This window comes from Hydractinia symbiolongicarpus, chromosome 8 (assembly GCF_029227915.1).
Source record: "Hydractinia symbiolongicarpus strain clone_291-10 chromosome 8, HSymV2.1, whole genome shotgun sequence".
Taxonomy (NCBI): domain Eukaryota; kingdom Metazoa; phylum Cnidaria; class Hydrozoa; order Anthoathecata; family Hydractiniidae; genus Hydractinia; species Hydractinia symbiolongicarpus.
In genome coordinates, this window is record NC_079882.1 from 25425073 (window position 1) to 25442600 (window position 17528).

Consider the following 17528-nt stretch of genomic DNA (forward strand, 5'->3'; position numbering starts at 1 on the left):
ATATTTTTAGATATACAGAAAAAAACCTGTGTTAGACAAAACGAAAAATCATCTTTAGTTTCATTTTAACGTTTACTTTACCTCTTCAGCAACACCAAAAAAATTTTTTGCTGCATCAAAAAAATCAAATATTCAAGGGTAAGTTAAAATTTGATCCTGTTAATGTCGATTTTAAGAATTATATTAATAATCCCAAAATTAACCCAAAATAAATATACAATATATACACGAACAATCAAAAATTACAAAATATTCCATAAAATCAATGTCGTTAGATTGGCAGAACTAACGTCCATGAGGTTCAGGTATTATATATGTATAACTATAAAAATATATCATGATAAACTATGAAAAATATATAAAAACATTTTTAGTCTACAACATATTATATTTCATAAGTTTATCTCTATAAAAAAATTACGCATGTCACATAAAAAGCTTCAGGATGTGTTTTTGCTAAAATTTTTGGAGTGTGTCTTTTTAACGTTGATTCTTACGTATGTTTCAACGAAAATGCAACATAGTGTAGGGTGATCAGCCTTGAAATTCAGGACGGGAGTACGTATATTGAGGCAAATTACCGAGAATTTTTGTTTTGTTTGTTTAAAAAACAACATTTTTGCTGTTACTTAAAGATTTTCACTAAGCTTCATAAATATCCACAAGTGTTTTTTTTTGGGGGTGAATGTTCCCTGCAGAAATGTTTGCTTCGATTTCAAAGGATTTTAGATTCTCTACAATGAACACATTTACACGGCACTACATAAAATGACAATCTAAATATTTCCGCTACGTTCTAGTTCAGTTGAATGTGAAATTTGTAATAATATCATAATATCAAAGAAACTAGCATTTCGCATTTTACAATTAAAATATGTATTAATCAGTATTTACTTAAACAAGCCAGAGCAAAAGTTTGGAACGCTCAATTTCCTAACCTGTTTCAATTATACCGTGCGAATATTTTGTAATAAGGCCACTAAGATAATTGGATAATTTTAGGAAGTACTAAGGGCGCACAAATCGTTTTACGTTGCAATAAACTTTAAATATTATATCTAACTTTTGTTAAACTATTCTTTATTAATTTTTTTTATATCTATTCAGGTTCTTGATATTTCTGTATAACTTTTTGTAATAGTTTAACCCAATTATTCACTTCATCTTCTGAGGGAGCTTGTAGTATATATTTTACTCCTTTTCTAGTTTGTATTAAGAAACAATGCTCACGTACAACATTCTTCGCTCCTGAAAAAAAAAACAATGGACAAACAATTATTTCCCCCCGAAAATTATTTTTCCCAAAAAATTATTTCGAAAATCGAAATTTAATAAAAAATAATTTTTTGAGGAAACAACTCACCTCTGGCGCATGATGTATCACTTTTATCTTCCTCGTCAACGAGAGCTTTGACTTCAGCACCGAGTATCTTTATTCGTCCTTTTTTGCTCTTTTTATCCTACAAAAAATGTCAGAACAATTATTATACATAGAAACAAGTTTTATACGGCCAAAAAGATGTTGACATTGTACACGTAAAATTGTACTGCAAGTTGAAATTGATCCAATTTTTTCACTAAAGTCCAATGAATAGGTTCTTCTGTTATTAAAATATTAACAAGCAATGAAAAGAATGACAAAGGAAATATATCACGAGCAAATCTCAACAGACTCACTCAGAATTGAATTTTTAAAAAATAATATTTTTGGATTTTAATCTCCTGAATTGGGCAGAAATGCATCCTTGTATTAACCATGAATAGAGGGAACCCGCCCACCCCACCTCCTAGGGGTAGGGGTGGGGTGCTGTACCGTAAAAGATAACATCTTACTTTCGTTGGATTATAATAAGAAAGTCTTGCTGGTTCGTCAAAAAGTATGAATTTTCGAACTTTCCAATTATGACGAACATGACCCTAAAAGATGATAAGTAACATGTAGAAAAATGTTTAAAATAGAAAAAAATTAAAAGAATTTGAACAAATCTTACCTTTTTAACTAAAAATCCTTGCTTCAACACAGTTGCTTGTAAGTCTTCAATTATCTATAAATTTAAATACAGAACGATGCGAGTTACCAGTGACTGTTCTTAAAAACATGTTTATAATAAAGCTGTAATTTTCTGATTAAAATTTAATTAAAATTATTGATTATGCGCATCAAACCTAATCTTAAAATCAACATACTTACAGAATCTTCATCTGAACCCTCAGATGAATCAGAGAGATCAAAATCAATATCCAGTCCACTATTTGGTGTTATTGAAGACTATAAAAATTTAAAAATAAATATATTTTTATATCTTTACATGAATAAAAATAATACCTATCCGCAAGAAAAACGTGTTATGGAAATACAATATGCGATATAAAAAGGACAGGCGAACCCACGAGCTACTTTAGGAAAAACGTTGTGCTGCAGGCACACAAAATAAAGTATTTAAAGGATGGGCGATTCAGTGGGTTTTCCACTGGTTAACTATATTATAACATCTCACTTTTCGTCTGGAGGGCAAATATAGTAGCTGCGAGTAGCGGTGGACAAGCACCCGAAGATTCTTCAATGGACTAACGACTAGTATTAAAGATTTTACTCGATTAATCAAGAGATTTGCACGATTTGCACAATTACTTACAAATCTATAAAGAGCATCATTTGTGTCACAAAAAGCTTTTCTAGCTGCTTTCCTTTTAACGGATGTTTCACTGACAGGACCAACAGGGTGTATGAATGCTTCTTCCATTAATTCTCCAGCTATTATGCGACCTTCTTCTCGCGATTTTACGAAAGCCCAGGAAAGTAACCATGATATGAGGGCTTCTCCTACAAAAAATTCTGCTTTAAATTATTTGTCCGAAACTTGTGTTTTTCAATAGATGTGACTAATTTTGATTTAGAACTGAAGAGAGCTTGTTAATCCGTAGGATCAAACCTATAATCAATAGAAACATTGCATCAATGTATTTATTTTCCGATACTAATGCATAACGGTGTCCCTAAGGACAAACGCCATACGTTGTATATATATCGAATTTTGCGGTGTTTGAACTTTGTACGGCCGAAACGTCGTTAAGAAATATTTCACAAAAAAAGAGTTGTTCTTTTTTGGGTTTTTTTTTAAATATCATTACACACTCAACCAATTGTTTAAAGTTTTACTAATAATTAACTTAGTCTAAAAAATCAAAAAAGAAACCAATGAACAGATCTAGACATGACCTTTTACAACCATAGATAAGGATGCAAAAAACTATTTTTAGCTAATTTTGCTGAAAATGGAAAACCTATATTTAGCTAATTCAGGTAACGCTTAGCAACCAGACCCCGCAATAAGGGATCAAATAAAATTTGCAGATAATAATCTGTACTAACATTTTAAACCATTTTAGAAAGAAATAAGGATAATTTTTCTAACAAATAATAAAAAAAAACTTATTTGGGGGCATATTTTTCTAAAATGGATCTGTTACGTTTTTTTTTTAAAATACATAATGTCAAGTAACAGTGTGGAAAAATCAGAAAAAACTAGTAAGCAGATCCAAAGAAAAGCTTTGACACACAGACATACAGACTCTAATTCATAGGTCACTTTGCCATCACTTGTGAAAAATAAAAATTAGTAAAAAAAAAATTAAAATACTTTAACATAACAGACATTTTAACCAAAGTTTTCAGGACAAGGACTAATCAGTGAGTATTTTAAAATTATTTGCGAACCTGAGAAACATAATTTGTAAACTTCTGCACCAAGTTGATGATTTCTTAAAGTTATACCAGCTTCGTTATCTTGCATTGCTACCATTAAATCACTATGACAGAAATAAAATTGTAAAATTTTAATAAATAACTGTCAACAAATCAAAACAAATTCGCCAGTGGTTACTATCTTTGGCTCATGGATGGAAAGTTAGGTAGTTAGGTAAGATAAAAAAAGAACTGAAAAAACTTAATGTAATGCTTACGAATGAGTCACTCTGTTCTGTAAAATAACTAGTATGGGTGAATTTGTAGATTTTCGAACGAAGTCAGGTGCTGGAGAATCTAGCGTTTCACGATTGGACACCTAAATGCGAAAAATATATCCACTATGTTTACAAGATATTTTAAAAAACATCCACGTATTACTTATATCACTTGTGCCTACCTTAATAGAATTCGTTTTTGTAAGAGTATCTAATTTTCTAATGGCAGCACCAATTTCTTGAACCCAGCTATCTCGTTCTGTTTCATTACTCCCTTGAAGCAAATATTCTGTTCCAAGTATTTCAATCAAACGAAACACATACTAGACATAAAAAAACATGTTTTTTTAATATCATGAATGTTTAGCACATTTATTGCCCGCTTTGAATAGTTTGACAACAAATCAATAACTATAGGTATACCACTGGAAACTAATTTTTTTTTCATTTCATTTTCATCGCAATGGCTTAATTACAACTTGTTTTAAACGACTACTACTTTAATGTACCTTGCCCTTATAATATTAATCAACATAATTTTTATTATTATTATCAAAATTGTTTACCCAGGGTAGCATCCTCAGTTCCTATTGGTACCGCTATCAACGAGGGTCCAGCAAAGAGGCTCCTAGTGCATTTAAAACTCCCATTTGGGCTATGAAAGTCATGTAAAACAGCAATCACTTAACTAGACAACCGCATAAGGTATTAATCCTATGCTCATGCTGAACGATGAGCAGAAAGGATAGATTCACACTCTTATAGTCTCTGGCATTAGTTAGCCTGGGTTTGAACCTCTTGTATTGGAAACAAACGCTCTACTACAAGGCTACCAGTCAGGAAAGAGGAATAGTTAGGGTAAGAAAAATTACGGTTGGTTGCAAACGTATTTTCTGCAGTTAAAATATTGACCACGCTGTTTGATTGATTACTTTTGTTGATTTTTGCTCAAATGATTTTCTCATTATTCCCATTAAAAAAGAAGGAAGGCTTCTTTAATGTTTGGCCGCATTTGCCCAAACAAACATGATAACTCTCATATTATTTAAGAGGGTAAGATGTGGCCCCACTGGCTTTATGCAACTCGATTGATTTTGATTTAGAGCTTGCTCTGAGAATTTATTTTGTGTTTATTGTTGGATTTGAATTTAAGGATTTGCTCAGTTATATTCTTTCGTGTCTAAGCTTTTGTATGAGAAAAAACTCATTTTAATAGCCTTGAAGAAAGCTTGGTTAACTAGGCTAGTTAATAACAGAAACAAAAGAAACAAAAGGGTCTATAAATACATGATTTATAATTCAGAAAAAAAGCTAATAAGCCATTAATGTGGCTTGAGAGATTCACGATTTCTAGTAAATACCGTTGCGGTAGGTACTGCACTTACAACAGAAAGGCATTTACAAGATGGCTGGGGATAACAAGAGAAATAACCATCCTAATATCAAAACTATAATACTGTACCTCCTTTTTAACGTATTCTGGATCTGGTGAGATAACAGAACAACCTTTTAGATTTATTATTCCCTTTGGCACACTTTCCTAAAAGATGAATAAGTGTCCCTAAAGGCAGCCATATTTTGACTAAAAAATGTATATTAATAAAATGGCAGACACAAGATTTAAAAATCTGAACACATTTTGAATATATCTGAACTAAAAAAACATTTCCGCATCATAATGAAAAGTAGTTAGCTTACCCCTTTAGATTTGAAATAACATAAGACATTTGGAAGTAACACAAACCATCTAGATTTCCAATTATGTCTAATGTGTCCCTGGAAGAAAAATCATATACATTCTAAATATAAAGAAATCATTTTTATCCTACTTTTTCTTCACAATAGAATATTATGTGACTTAACAAAAATGAAAAACAAAGCATAGCGTCACAATGTGAATTAAAAAGACTGATACATCATTCATCATCATCATTCTCGGATTAACGTCCATTTTCCATGCTAGCATGGGTTGGACATTAATATATATTAATGACCCTCTTCATATCTGATCTAGACTGTGTTAGGTCTAAATTCAACTTCCTCTGTATCAAGTCTGTCCTTATAACCTCCTGCCAAGTCTTTCTCGGTCTGCCTCTGGGCTTTGCCCCAGGAACTATCCAGTCTCTACACTTTCTTACCCAATTATCTCCCTCCATTCTTTCCAAGTGCCCCAGCCTATTCAATCTTCTTATCTGGATAACATTTTTAATTCTACGGATACTTAGCCTGCTTCTTAGCTCATTTAAACTTTTTCTGTCTCTCAGACTGGCGTTACACATCCACCTAACCATTCTCATATCATTCCTTTCTAAACGGTCAAGATCTTCCTGCTTCACTGCCCAGGTCTCACTACCGTACAACATAACACTTCTTACACAGGCCTCATACAACCTACCTTTTACTTCAATTGACATGACTCTGCTAGTCAACAAAGGAAAGCAGAACCTATCCTGCAAGTAACACTTCTTCCAACACCCCCTTCACCGCCCAACATATCACCTAAGTAACAGAAGCCACTGTTGTACATCATAAAAGCTGGAAATATTTTTTTTTTTATTTATTTATTCATTTATAACGAATATTTATAAAGGATTTCTCCATTCAAAAATTAGTAAAATATACAAAATATAAATAATTACAAAATTTCTGTTTTTCCATGTGTCCTGTTTCCCAGCCCCCCCCCCCCAAATAGTAATAAAATTTAAAATAATAACTAAAAATGTGTTAGTAAAAATTAATATTTACAAATTAAAAAAACTCTTCATATAATTTTAAAAAATCTTCTATTGATGTCGAAGCACGTATTTTCAGAGGAAGCTCATTTAAAGTTTTTGCACCATTAAAAAAGAAACTTTTTCTACTTGATTCCAGCTTATTCTTATGAAGTCGTAGGAAATGATTTTTATTTTTTGTGTTGTTTGTCATTTTTTCGAAATAATTTACAAAGATTTCACACATGTCTCCATGAACACACCTGAAAACTTGAAAGCAAAGATGTTTCCTTAACAGATCTTTAATTAATGCTGGTTTAGATTTTCTTGGCACGTTATTCTTGAATATAATACGATTTGCTCGCTTTTCTAAATTTTCCAACTTTAGCTGATATGTCTTGGTAGAATAACATGTAATGATTGAACAATACGTGAAAACTGGTATCAACATGGTCTTGTAAATTGTAGATGCAGTCTCGATGGTTAACTGAGGTCTGATTCTCTGAAGCAAGTATAACCTCCCTGTAACTTTCTTGTATGTCGACTCGATGTGCTCACATAGTGAAAGAGTTTGGTCCAATTTTGCGCCAAGATACTTGCAGGAGTTGGTGAAAGAGATTGATGATGATAATCTATATCCAAGGTCTTATTTTTGATACGTTGAGTAGTGCCAAAGAGCATGCATTCCGTTTTCCCTTTTTTCATATTTATAACAAGATCGTTCATTATTGAAGATATTATTTCGGTTTGTCTGTTCAGTATTCATATTACTGTGGAAAGTTTATCATTTCTTGAACATGATAGTTTAGTAGGCGACGTTTCGGGAGATCCTTCTCCCATCATCGGGCAAAGTAAAATGGTGTTGAGCATATATTTATATAATTGCGGAGGATCGAAATTCATAAAATAAACCAATCAGAAACGAGCTGATAATTACAGTAATTAACATTTTCGGACCTAGATGTAGGTAACTACTTCTTCTGTAGGGCTGGTAACCAAATCTCAGGAAGTTGATACGAGATGCTGTTTATGTGTTTGTTACATGCTACACTGTTGATGGTTTCTTTAATTTTTCTGGCCGTTGTTCTGGATTCTCTGTCAATGATTTTCTTCTCATCCCAATTAAACTGCATCACAATCTTTACATAGGATTTCGTAAACAATATTGCATTGTTCTTCCAGGTTTATTTTGTCTTTTAGACAAAGTGCTTCTTAGGGTGTCTTTAGAGTTAAGAATGCATTTGATCTTGTGTTGCCTTAAAACTCGACGAAGGATCTCGCTAGTATCTGGTACAAAGGGTAGGAATGCTGATGCAATGAAATCTTCTGATGTTTCCTTGTTGTCTCCGTTGCATCTTCTCTTCATTTTATTTTCTACTTGCGTGATGACTTTATGACTGTATCCATTTGCGATTAATGCATTTCTTACACGTCGAATTTCTTCTTTCCTCTCCTGTTTGTCACTGACTACGCTGTTGGCACGATTCAGTAATGAAGATATGACACTTTCTTTGCATCGTTCATTTCGAGCCAGTCTGCAACACGATTGAAGTCATACTTCATTCTCTATAACTTTACGTGGCACTCTATCAAAAGCCTTCTCTAAATCTACAAACGCAAAATAGAGATTTTTTCTCTTTCCTAAATACTTTTCCTGAAGCTGTCTGAGTAAAAATATTGCATCTGTAGTGCCACGCCTTGGAACAAAACCAAATTACATCTTATCTATATCAATTCTTTCTCTAACTAACCTATCAATCATTCTTTCAATAACTTTTATTACTTGATCAACCAAATTCAAACCTCTTAGTTACCTCCTTCTAATGCATCACCCTTTCCCTTGAAACAATTCACTATTACACTCAAATGCCACTCACTCGGAATAGCACCATCCTTTATATCTGATTGGCAAGACTGGTAATAAGCTCAACCTCAATATATCCAGATGCTTTTACCATCTCTGCAACAATACCTGATACTCCTGCAGCCTTGCCAATCTTCAATTTCCTAATAGCCTCCACTACCCATTCTGTCTTGAACTGCATAGCTGGCCCTTCTACAACATCATCATCAGACAAATTGTCCTCATCCCATTCAAACTCAGTGTTAAGCAACCTCTGATAATAATTCTTCCAAGCTAGCCTTTTCTCCTCCGATGTGCTAGCCAAAACACCTTTATCATTACGTATACACTTCTCACCTACAACATCTTGATTAGTCTTCTTCATTTGCTTTGCTATCTTGAATATCTCATTGTGCTGGTCTTACCTTCCTAACACATCTGTAAATCTGTTTCTCTCTGCTTCTGATTTTGCCTTATACACTGCTGTACGAGAACGGCGCTTAGCTTAAGTAAATACTTTTACTACCACCTGACTTCCACTCTTTCCAAAGTTTCCTCTTTACCTTTATACACTGGTCAACCTCATTATTCCACCACCAGGTCTGTCTATGTCTAGCTGGTCCTTTCGTCCACCCACAGGTATCATCAGAAGCTTCTAGAAGACAATTCTTCAAAGTAGTCCAAGTACTTTCAACATTGTCACTATCACATTGACCATTGTTGGCTAAATCCTGAAGTTTTGCACTAAATTGTCTTGCTACAATCTCTTCCTTCAGCTTCCAGACTTTACGATGAGGCCTGTACTTTCCCTTGGCTGCTTTAACACTCTTCAAGATAATATCACAAACCTAGCAACCTATGCTGGGAAACACACTCTTCCCCGATATAACTTTCACGTCTTTCACCACTTTCTTGTTTGACTTTCTAACCAGGAAGTAATCTGTGTCGTACAGCCACCTAACTCATATGTTATCAGCCTACTCTCTCTCTTACTGAATGATGTGTTGCAAACCACTATGTCCGTTGCCATTCCAAACTCAAGCAATCTCTCCCCTTTCATATTTCTGCTCCCAAATCCATAGCCAAAGTTACCTGTCACCAAAATAAATGGTCCTATACTAATGCAAGAATAAATCGCAGAAATACTTTGCCCGTAGTTAACTGCCGGCACAATAAATACCCTAGTTTAGTCTGCTTTAGTTAAAGAACCGGTACTGTCTCTTTAACTAAAGAATCAGTAAATTATTTGGTCACATGATTTAAGTTTGACTATATTATGCTGCACATGTGGGCACTTTCTTTTCAAAATGGCTCTGATTGAGAAAGGTCGTTGTGCTCTTTTTTACTACTCAATTTAGCTTAGCAGAAATATAAATTCTGATCTTAATTATTATGAGTCAATCTCGAGAATCATCATCGTGAGTGTTTTTTACTAAGGAGGTTTTAAGTGTTGTCTCTTTTATTTTCGTTTCCAATGCTTTTCAGGAAAAACTCGATCAAGATGGATAGTTCAAATAAAAAGACCAGACCCATATTTCTCTGTTTTAGTCAGTCGGGTATCGAGCTAAGAGATTCCTTTCATATTCATTCTGCCATACATAACGTTGGATGTTTTGAGGTGGAGTTTATGACCGTGAAAAATCACATACCACAGGATTTAATAGTTAGGGCTGTTATTGCGCTAAATGTTTGTGCCAAACTTGAAGTTTATGGAATATAATATTGGTTTCAACATATGGGTCCTGTGCTTTTTGCTCTATAACAAGTAATTCTAAGGTTGTGGCTCTTGTTTTAGTATTTCTGACAAGGCAGGAGTTTTTAAAAAATGACATTTAAATAATGTGACAAGTATGAAGTATTGGAGGCACCCCTAGAGCTGACATTGCTCCTGGTAAGATATACAAACAGGGGTGCCAGTAAACAGCATAGGGCGTATAAATTGCATACATTTTTAGTGATTGTCATCATAAGCCTGTAAATCCGTCGTAATTCACCCATCAGAAAAAACAGGAATTTTCTTGGTGGAGTCATTTGAGTCCTTAAAATAGCAACCCTTGAAATTAGCGTTGGCAATCGGCAATTGCCGTCGCAATTGCTAGCGCAGTTTTATTCTGCGACGGCAAAAAACTGTCAAGGCTAATCTTTGTTGCGGTAGAAAAGTGGGGGACGTCAAACACGATGATCGAGAGTGATATTTAAAAGGTAAGTAAGACTAACGAAGCTTAAAAAATAATATTTTTAAATTATTTCCGAGGAATTGCCGCTGCAAACGACTATTTCCGACGGGTTTTCAGGCTAATTTCGAGGGCTGAAATAGGGTTGGTAGGCAAATAAAATATAAAAGTGTCTAACTATCCATCAATAAATTCTTGCCATTACACTTAGTAAGAACTGTGTGCTGTTTTAACTTGTTCTCATGACCCTTGCCATTCACGACCAGAATTTTAAAGTTAAGCACAATAATGGCGGTACTGGCTGTGGGAAGACAACGAGCAGAAAACTTTTTGTTGCTCTAGTTCTACCAAATTAATGTTAAAATTGCAAACTAAAAAGTCAGTTAGGTGACTCAACACCAAATATTACATCTGCCCTTGCAGCTACCATCATTAGCTTCAGTTGAGTATAATAATATAAATAAAACCACAAAAAAGTTTCCTTTCTAAAGGCAGCTATGAATAAGTATAATTCATAGTTTACGCAATACTTGTCAGTTTGAGAGAGAATTTCATAAGAGATACAGGTTCAAATTCTGGGAGGAGTTAATAGAGCCAAAGGTAATCCCTCTCTTTGGTCACGCTACTTTCGTTTCTGCAGCTACAGTGTGCACAAGCAGTATTTGGAAATTTGGCATGACAAGTGAATAAATATAAATTTTTAAAGTTTTTATAATTCTAATTTTAAAATGTTCTCTTTCCATTGCATATTTGATCAAATACTACTCCAATATCCACTTTTATTTCATAAACTACTGATTACTTGTCTTCTTTAAAAAAAATTTAACCAGTACTCTAAGTATCTCCTTCAAAAAAATGGGTGCTCTAATGTCTGCAAAATAAAAACCGTCACTCAAGTTCACTGATTGTATGAAAAAACCTGCACTCTAAAATCTCTTGAAAAAAACAGTGCTCAAATCTATACGCAAAAACCAGCACACTAAGTATATCTGAAAAAACCAGTGCTTTAAGTCTAATGAGTCGCTTACGAAAAAACCTGGCACTCTAAGTATCTCATAAAACTACCTGCACTCTTATTTCACTGTCTTTTACGAAAACAACCCGGTTCTCTAAGTATCACTGCAAAAAAACCTGGCACTTTAAGTCTACTGTCTCTTACGAAAAAACCTGGCACTTTAGGCTTCAAAACGCTTAAAGTACCGGTACCATCTCTTTAAGTAATTTTCAGTTTAGGCATCGCTACCTCTTACATGCCATTTACGTTGATTCTTTAGCAATAAACTGCATTGTTTAGATCCAAAAGGTGTAATACTTCGTTCAGTTAACAAATACCATGTCAATTTCTTACATATCGTTGGGCACATGCCATTTTTAAATTTACTGGTTCTTTAAGGGATTTTGAACTTAAAGAATCGGTACCGGTGCACTAGCCACGTCCTCCTAATTTATTTTAAACTATTTCTCCCACAAAGAGTGTATCTAGCTAATTATATACAATAATTTAATATTAAAATGCCTGGAGTGTCCAAAACACCAAAAATAATGACAAAAACATATATAGTTAGCTAAATACAACACCTTACTACTCAGAGCTACATAATTAGTGGAAGCTAGCTAGCTATACACAAATTTCTAGCTGGCTACATTTTCCAAGCTCCTTCAAAATTACCTAGTTTATCAGAGGAGGAAAATTTTAACGCTTAAATAGTAAATTTTATTATACCTTTTTAACCAAGAATCCCTCTTTTAAAATATCATTTCGTTCAATTTCGTAACTCATGTTTTGAAATTTCTCTACTTCGTCCATTCATTGCGGCCTTTCATTGAGGGTCAGTTCGTTTGTTTTGACTGGTTAACATTATGTACAGGTACGTTTAAAAGGGTTAATGAAGAATATCATACCGCAAACCCATGCTACAATATCTCTTGGGGTGAACTGGTGAAAAATTATAGTAACAGCGTGTGGTTCCACTGGCGAGGATAATATTGTTTTCTTTCTTTTTGTGGCGAATACAGAGTTAATGTCTTCTATTTTTTCATTTCATTTATTAAGTTGCAGAGTAAAAATGTGAACCTCGTCCCCTTGCCTTTTTGACATTTAAAGCAGGCGACGAAGAAGCGTGTTAACAGTTAAGAAAGCACTAGCAGTTTTATAATCAGGCAACAAACCCTAGGGGAAATAAGAATGAGGGTTATGTCTAAGGAACAAGCTCTTAATGTTGTCTATCGTTGTTAAGACAAAGAGCAAGTGTGTTACAAGCGAAGCCATCCGCATCCCCAGGGTTTGTTGCCTAGGGGCCGCTAGCGCTTCTCGATGTCAAAAAGGCAAAAAAACCTGGGGACGAAGTTGAAGCGAAGCTACCTTCGCGTCAGCCTTTACTACAGTTGCAAGCTACCTTGGTTATGGTATCACAATCCAAGGATATGCACATGGCAAAAGGCGATATGTGCTCTTTGTGGTACCATCGATAATGTGAAAAAATTGGCGACGAAATGTGTGTTACACCATAGTTAATAATTTCTATTAACTATGGTTACACTGAAAGCAAAATAATAATATATACTTACAGAATGTATTTTTTTTAAATTTATCCTCTTTTAGAATTGAAAAACAGAGAATAATAAAGACGTGACGTGACCATATATGTCTTCGTTCTGAGGCTCTCCGGGTTTTTTCCAACCACCCACAAGACAAGTTGCCCCCCGGGGCTTTCAATGTTTTTGGGAAAAGCAGGACTCCATAAGACCGTTAATTAGCAATACCAGTTGAATAAATAACCAGCCCAAGCACACTGATTTATTTACCGGATTTTGCGCTATGACATTATTTTTTAAAAGAGATCAATCAAAGGAGACGTATATCTTTGTATTCTCTGAATTCATTCAAGACTGCTTTTATTTTTATGGTAAATTTCATATTCACCGTAAGCTTAGTATAGTTTCACCGTTTTTTTGTTAGTAAAGAGGATAGCTAGCTAAAATTAAAAGCATAAAAAAAAGGAGTGTAATAATGACGTCAGTTTCTTGTCGTTTACGCTTAAGTATCTGTAGATTCCTGTACTTAGCACATTTACCAGTGAAAGAACACATGCGCGGGTTGTAAACAAAATTCTCTCCTGTATTCCTGCTGTGTGTCAACGAGTTAAAGGTAGAAACCTATGTTGAATCATAAAAAAGGAATGATATTAGTTAGGAACAGGAGTAAAAAACAGCATGTAGTCATGTTTTAGCCCTTTCCCATATCACTTTAAAAAAAAAACATACTTTTACTAAAACAGCAGACTCACCAGAACAAAACCGTCCCTTATGGCTCACTTTATTTCTTCATAAAGCACTTCTCTTCTCAGTCAAAACAGTTCTCTTTTTTCCCCTGGAAAAGTTCTCTTCCGTTTGAAATACTTCTCTTCCAAAGTTTAAACACCTCTCTTCCATAAACTCAAAAGATTTCCAGACCCAAATTCTAGTCAGCAATTTTGATTAAGCTGTATTTTGATAACTCCTGTTTTTAAATGAAATGACTTACCTGTTCATGGCCATGAAAAAGATTAAGCGTTCTTAGTAACTCTTAAATAATTCTCGAAAAATTGTGTGGTGGACCATGATGTTTTTCTTTCTTTTTATTGTTCTAAACAAAAGACTTAAAATTCCAGTCTGATATTGTTATAAAGCCTTATAGTTAAAGCCTTCACATAGTTTGCTTGGTGGGCACTGCCATAATTTTGAGTACTCTGGGCAGCCACTTTGCCATTTGTTGTGTCTATTGATAAATAAAATTAATTACTCTGCTACAGAGATAAATTGATTTGTAATATTATTTTATTCATGTGCATGCACAAGAGCCTGCTACAATATAAAGCTGTTGCTAAATTGCATTATAGAAGAGAATTGGTTTTAAATCGTAACTACTAAATGTTAAACATACCAAAAGGGGGAAACTCTCACAAACGACAGGGAAACCACAGGAAAACAGGGGTAAACGATATGGAAACTGGGCAAAATAAAGAAAAAAGGAGAAACATGCATTAAATAAGAAACAATTGATGCTGATGTTCACAAATTAATGATATTTACAAGTTATTTGAATATTTTTAGAATGTCTTGGGAAAAAATGAACTTTGGCCCATGTCCAGTTTCAGAAATTGCACACTTTATCCATGTATTAAAAGATGGGACAGAGATAGCTTTAAAAATATGGCTTCCATGTGCAAAACAAGACATTTTGACTATTTTTCCAATGTTTGGCGAAGAAAATGCTTTTAAATGGACCACTGAAATATATCCAGGATCCAACAAGCATGAAAATGATAAGAATATTTCATATCCAACCATACTGGAATATATTCCATATGGAAAGGATTCTACAATAACATTAAAACGGGATCACAGCCGTCATCCATGGTTTTGCTCACATGGTTTTATTGATATACGTGTTGACATTCGAGGTTCTGGTGCATCGAGTGGCTCCTATTATGACGAATATACAGAGCAAGAATTGGCTGATGCTGTGGAGCTCATAGAGTGGCTATCTTTGCAAACTTGGTCAAATGGTAGAGTTGGCATGTATGGCAAAAGTTGGGGTGGATTTAATGGTCTACAAGTTTCATGCAAGCAACCAGAAGCATTAAAAACTGTCATTACTTTATATTCCACTGATGATCGATTTGCAGATGATGTTCATTATCAAGGAGACTGTATTGTAGGTGACCAAATGTTATCATGGGCATCTGTTATGTTTGCTTACAATGCAAGACCACCTCACCCCAGGTATTTCCCTGATACTTCCTCTTGGGAGAACTTTTGGCTAACACGCTTAGAATCCAGTGGGAATTCATTCTTGACAACTTGGATGCAACATCAACACAAAGAGGATCCATATTGGATGCATGGTTCTGTGTCTAAATGTGAAAATAAAATCCAGTGTCCTGTACTTGTTATAGGAGGACATGCTGATGGATACAGTAATGCAGCATATAGGATGGCTGCTACATTAAACCAGGATTCAAAAGTTGTAATTGGTCCATGGGCTCACCAATGGCCAGATGTTTCAGTTGCTGGACCAAATATAGATTACCTTGGTTTATGCTTAAAATGATGGAACTATCATTTAAAAGATGAAAAAGATGAAAATGTTACAAGCTGGCCACGTCTAGCACTCTATATACGTGACTCTATGAAGCCAGATGAAATTATTGGTTCTCCAACTGGTACATGGGTTAAAATTGATAACTGGAACAACAGATTCAATAATTTTGTTAAATACTCTCACTTTCAGACATGGCCAGATGATTTAGTATGCTTTTATTTTGGTCCTTCGATGAGCTTGCAATTTAATAGACATTTAACTTCTGTTCCTCCTGTTAAGTTGGTACCCCATGCTCTACAAGGAGCTGGCTCCGGCTCATGGTTCAGTATAGATTCTGGATTTGCTGATGATCAAACTGTAGCTAATCAATATAGTTGTTGCTGGACTTCACATACTTTGGAAAAAGATATTGTATTTTCTGGTCTTGGTAAAATGTATGTTTGCCTTCAAGCTGGTGCATCCGGTAAATATGCAATAAATGTACGCGTAACTGATGAGTTTCCAAGTGGTGAAAGTACGTTAATTTCCAGAGGTTGTCAAAATTTATGTGTTTCAAGTGATGGCTGGGTAACAAAGATTCGAGCTGACAGAGAGATTATTGCCTGTGTAAAATTAAATGGCATTGGTCAAAAAATTAGAAAAGGTCACAAATTAAGTGTTGCTATTACACCAACATGTTTTCCTTTGCTATATCCTGCCATTGATAATGAAACCCTTGCAGTATTCCCATCAAAATGTCAAGTGGTATTTCAGACAGCTGATGAAACCATTTTGAAAGATTCTTTCTCCTTCCCACCTCCCAAACCCCTGCTTGAACTTCCATGTAATGAAATAAAAGCGGGGTTTTATTCCACACAAAGATCAGTAGATGATGGAAAGTATTCCTTTGAGATTCATGAGGATTCTGGTGTAACCATTTTTCCATTGATGGAATTTGAATATGGCGAAAATGTAAAAGAAACATATGTGACAGATGAAAAGGTCACATGCAGCAATATCTCAGCTGTTCGGACAAACACGTCAGTATTTCATTTAAAAGATGGCAATAAAATTAAAGCAAACGTGGAAGCTACAATGACAATGACTGGTGATAAACATTGTTTTAAAGTAAAGGAAAATTTAAGAGCTTTCATAGACAATACAAAAGTCTTTGAAAAGTCATTCGACAATACAATTCCAAGAATCTACGTTTGACAATGCAGACGGTTTATTATTTTGCATTAAAAGCTATAAGTTGTTTTAAAGACATTATTTTTAACATGTTGATATTACTGATTTTCAGTTTTAATTTTAGGAATGCAGATTTTTTCCTGAATTAATTTTTTTTTAAATATGCATAACTTTTGATCTCATCTTCCTTGTTCAGTAAAGTTAGTTGCCTATTTTTTGTACTCTAGACTTTGTCCTTCATTATATTGTTGTTTTGTAAGAAAAATATTAGGTAGTTATAATTCTTTTATATCTGGTTATAATTGCTGAAATTAACCAATATACCGTTGCCCAATTGTAAGCAATCAGTTAAAAACTTTTTTTTTATTTTTTTATTTATTTATTCATGCATGACCTCCTTATAGGATAAATGTACTCCCTGATTCCCCCTTGCAGAAGTGTACATAAAAATTAAATTCAAAATTATCAGAGTTAGTTTGTAGTGCTTTTGTTTACAATATTCAGAGAGCAGTAATTCTTATAAATGCAAGAAACGAAAAATAGTGAAGCAAAAAAATTTTTCTCCTCTACCTTCTTCAGCCAAC

At 34.2% G+C, this 17528-nt stretch overlaps 1 protein-coding gene and 1 pseudogene across 1 annotated transcript; one reads left to right on the plus strand and one right to left on the minus strand.

The window, feature by feature from the left end:
• Window positions 1–165: 165 nt before the first annotated feature.
• Window positions 166–12857, minus strand: LOC130653889 (pleckstrin-2-like). Its single transcript, XM_057456388.1, has 12 exons — window positions 12415–12857; window positions 5662–5739; window positions 5426–5503; window positions 4146–4286; window positions 3964–4064; window positions 3719–3810; window positions 2637–2824; window positions 2192–2269; window positions 1992–2045; window positions 1834–1917; window positions 1364–1460; window positions 166–1248 (listed from the first exon to the last, which is right to left on the minus strand). Exons 1-12 carry the CDS (start codon window positions 12496–12498, stop codon window positions 1100–1102), a joined length of 1224 nt encoding a protein of 407 aa, XP_057312371.1. The 5' UTR covers window positions 12499–12857; the 3' UTR covers window positions 166–1099.
• Window positions 12858–13657: 800 nt separating this feature from the next.
• Window positions 13658–17418, plus strand: LOC130655315 (uncharacterized; annotated as a pseudogene).
• The last annotated feature ends 110 nt before the right edge of the window (window positions 17419–17528 follow it).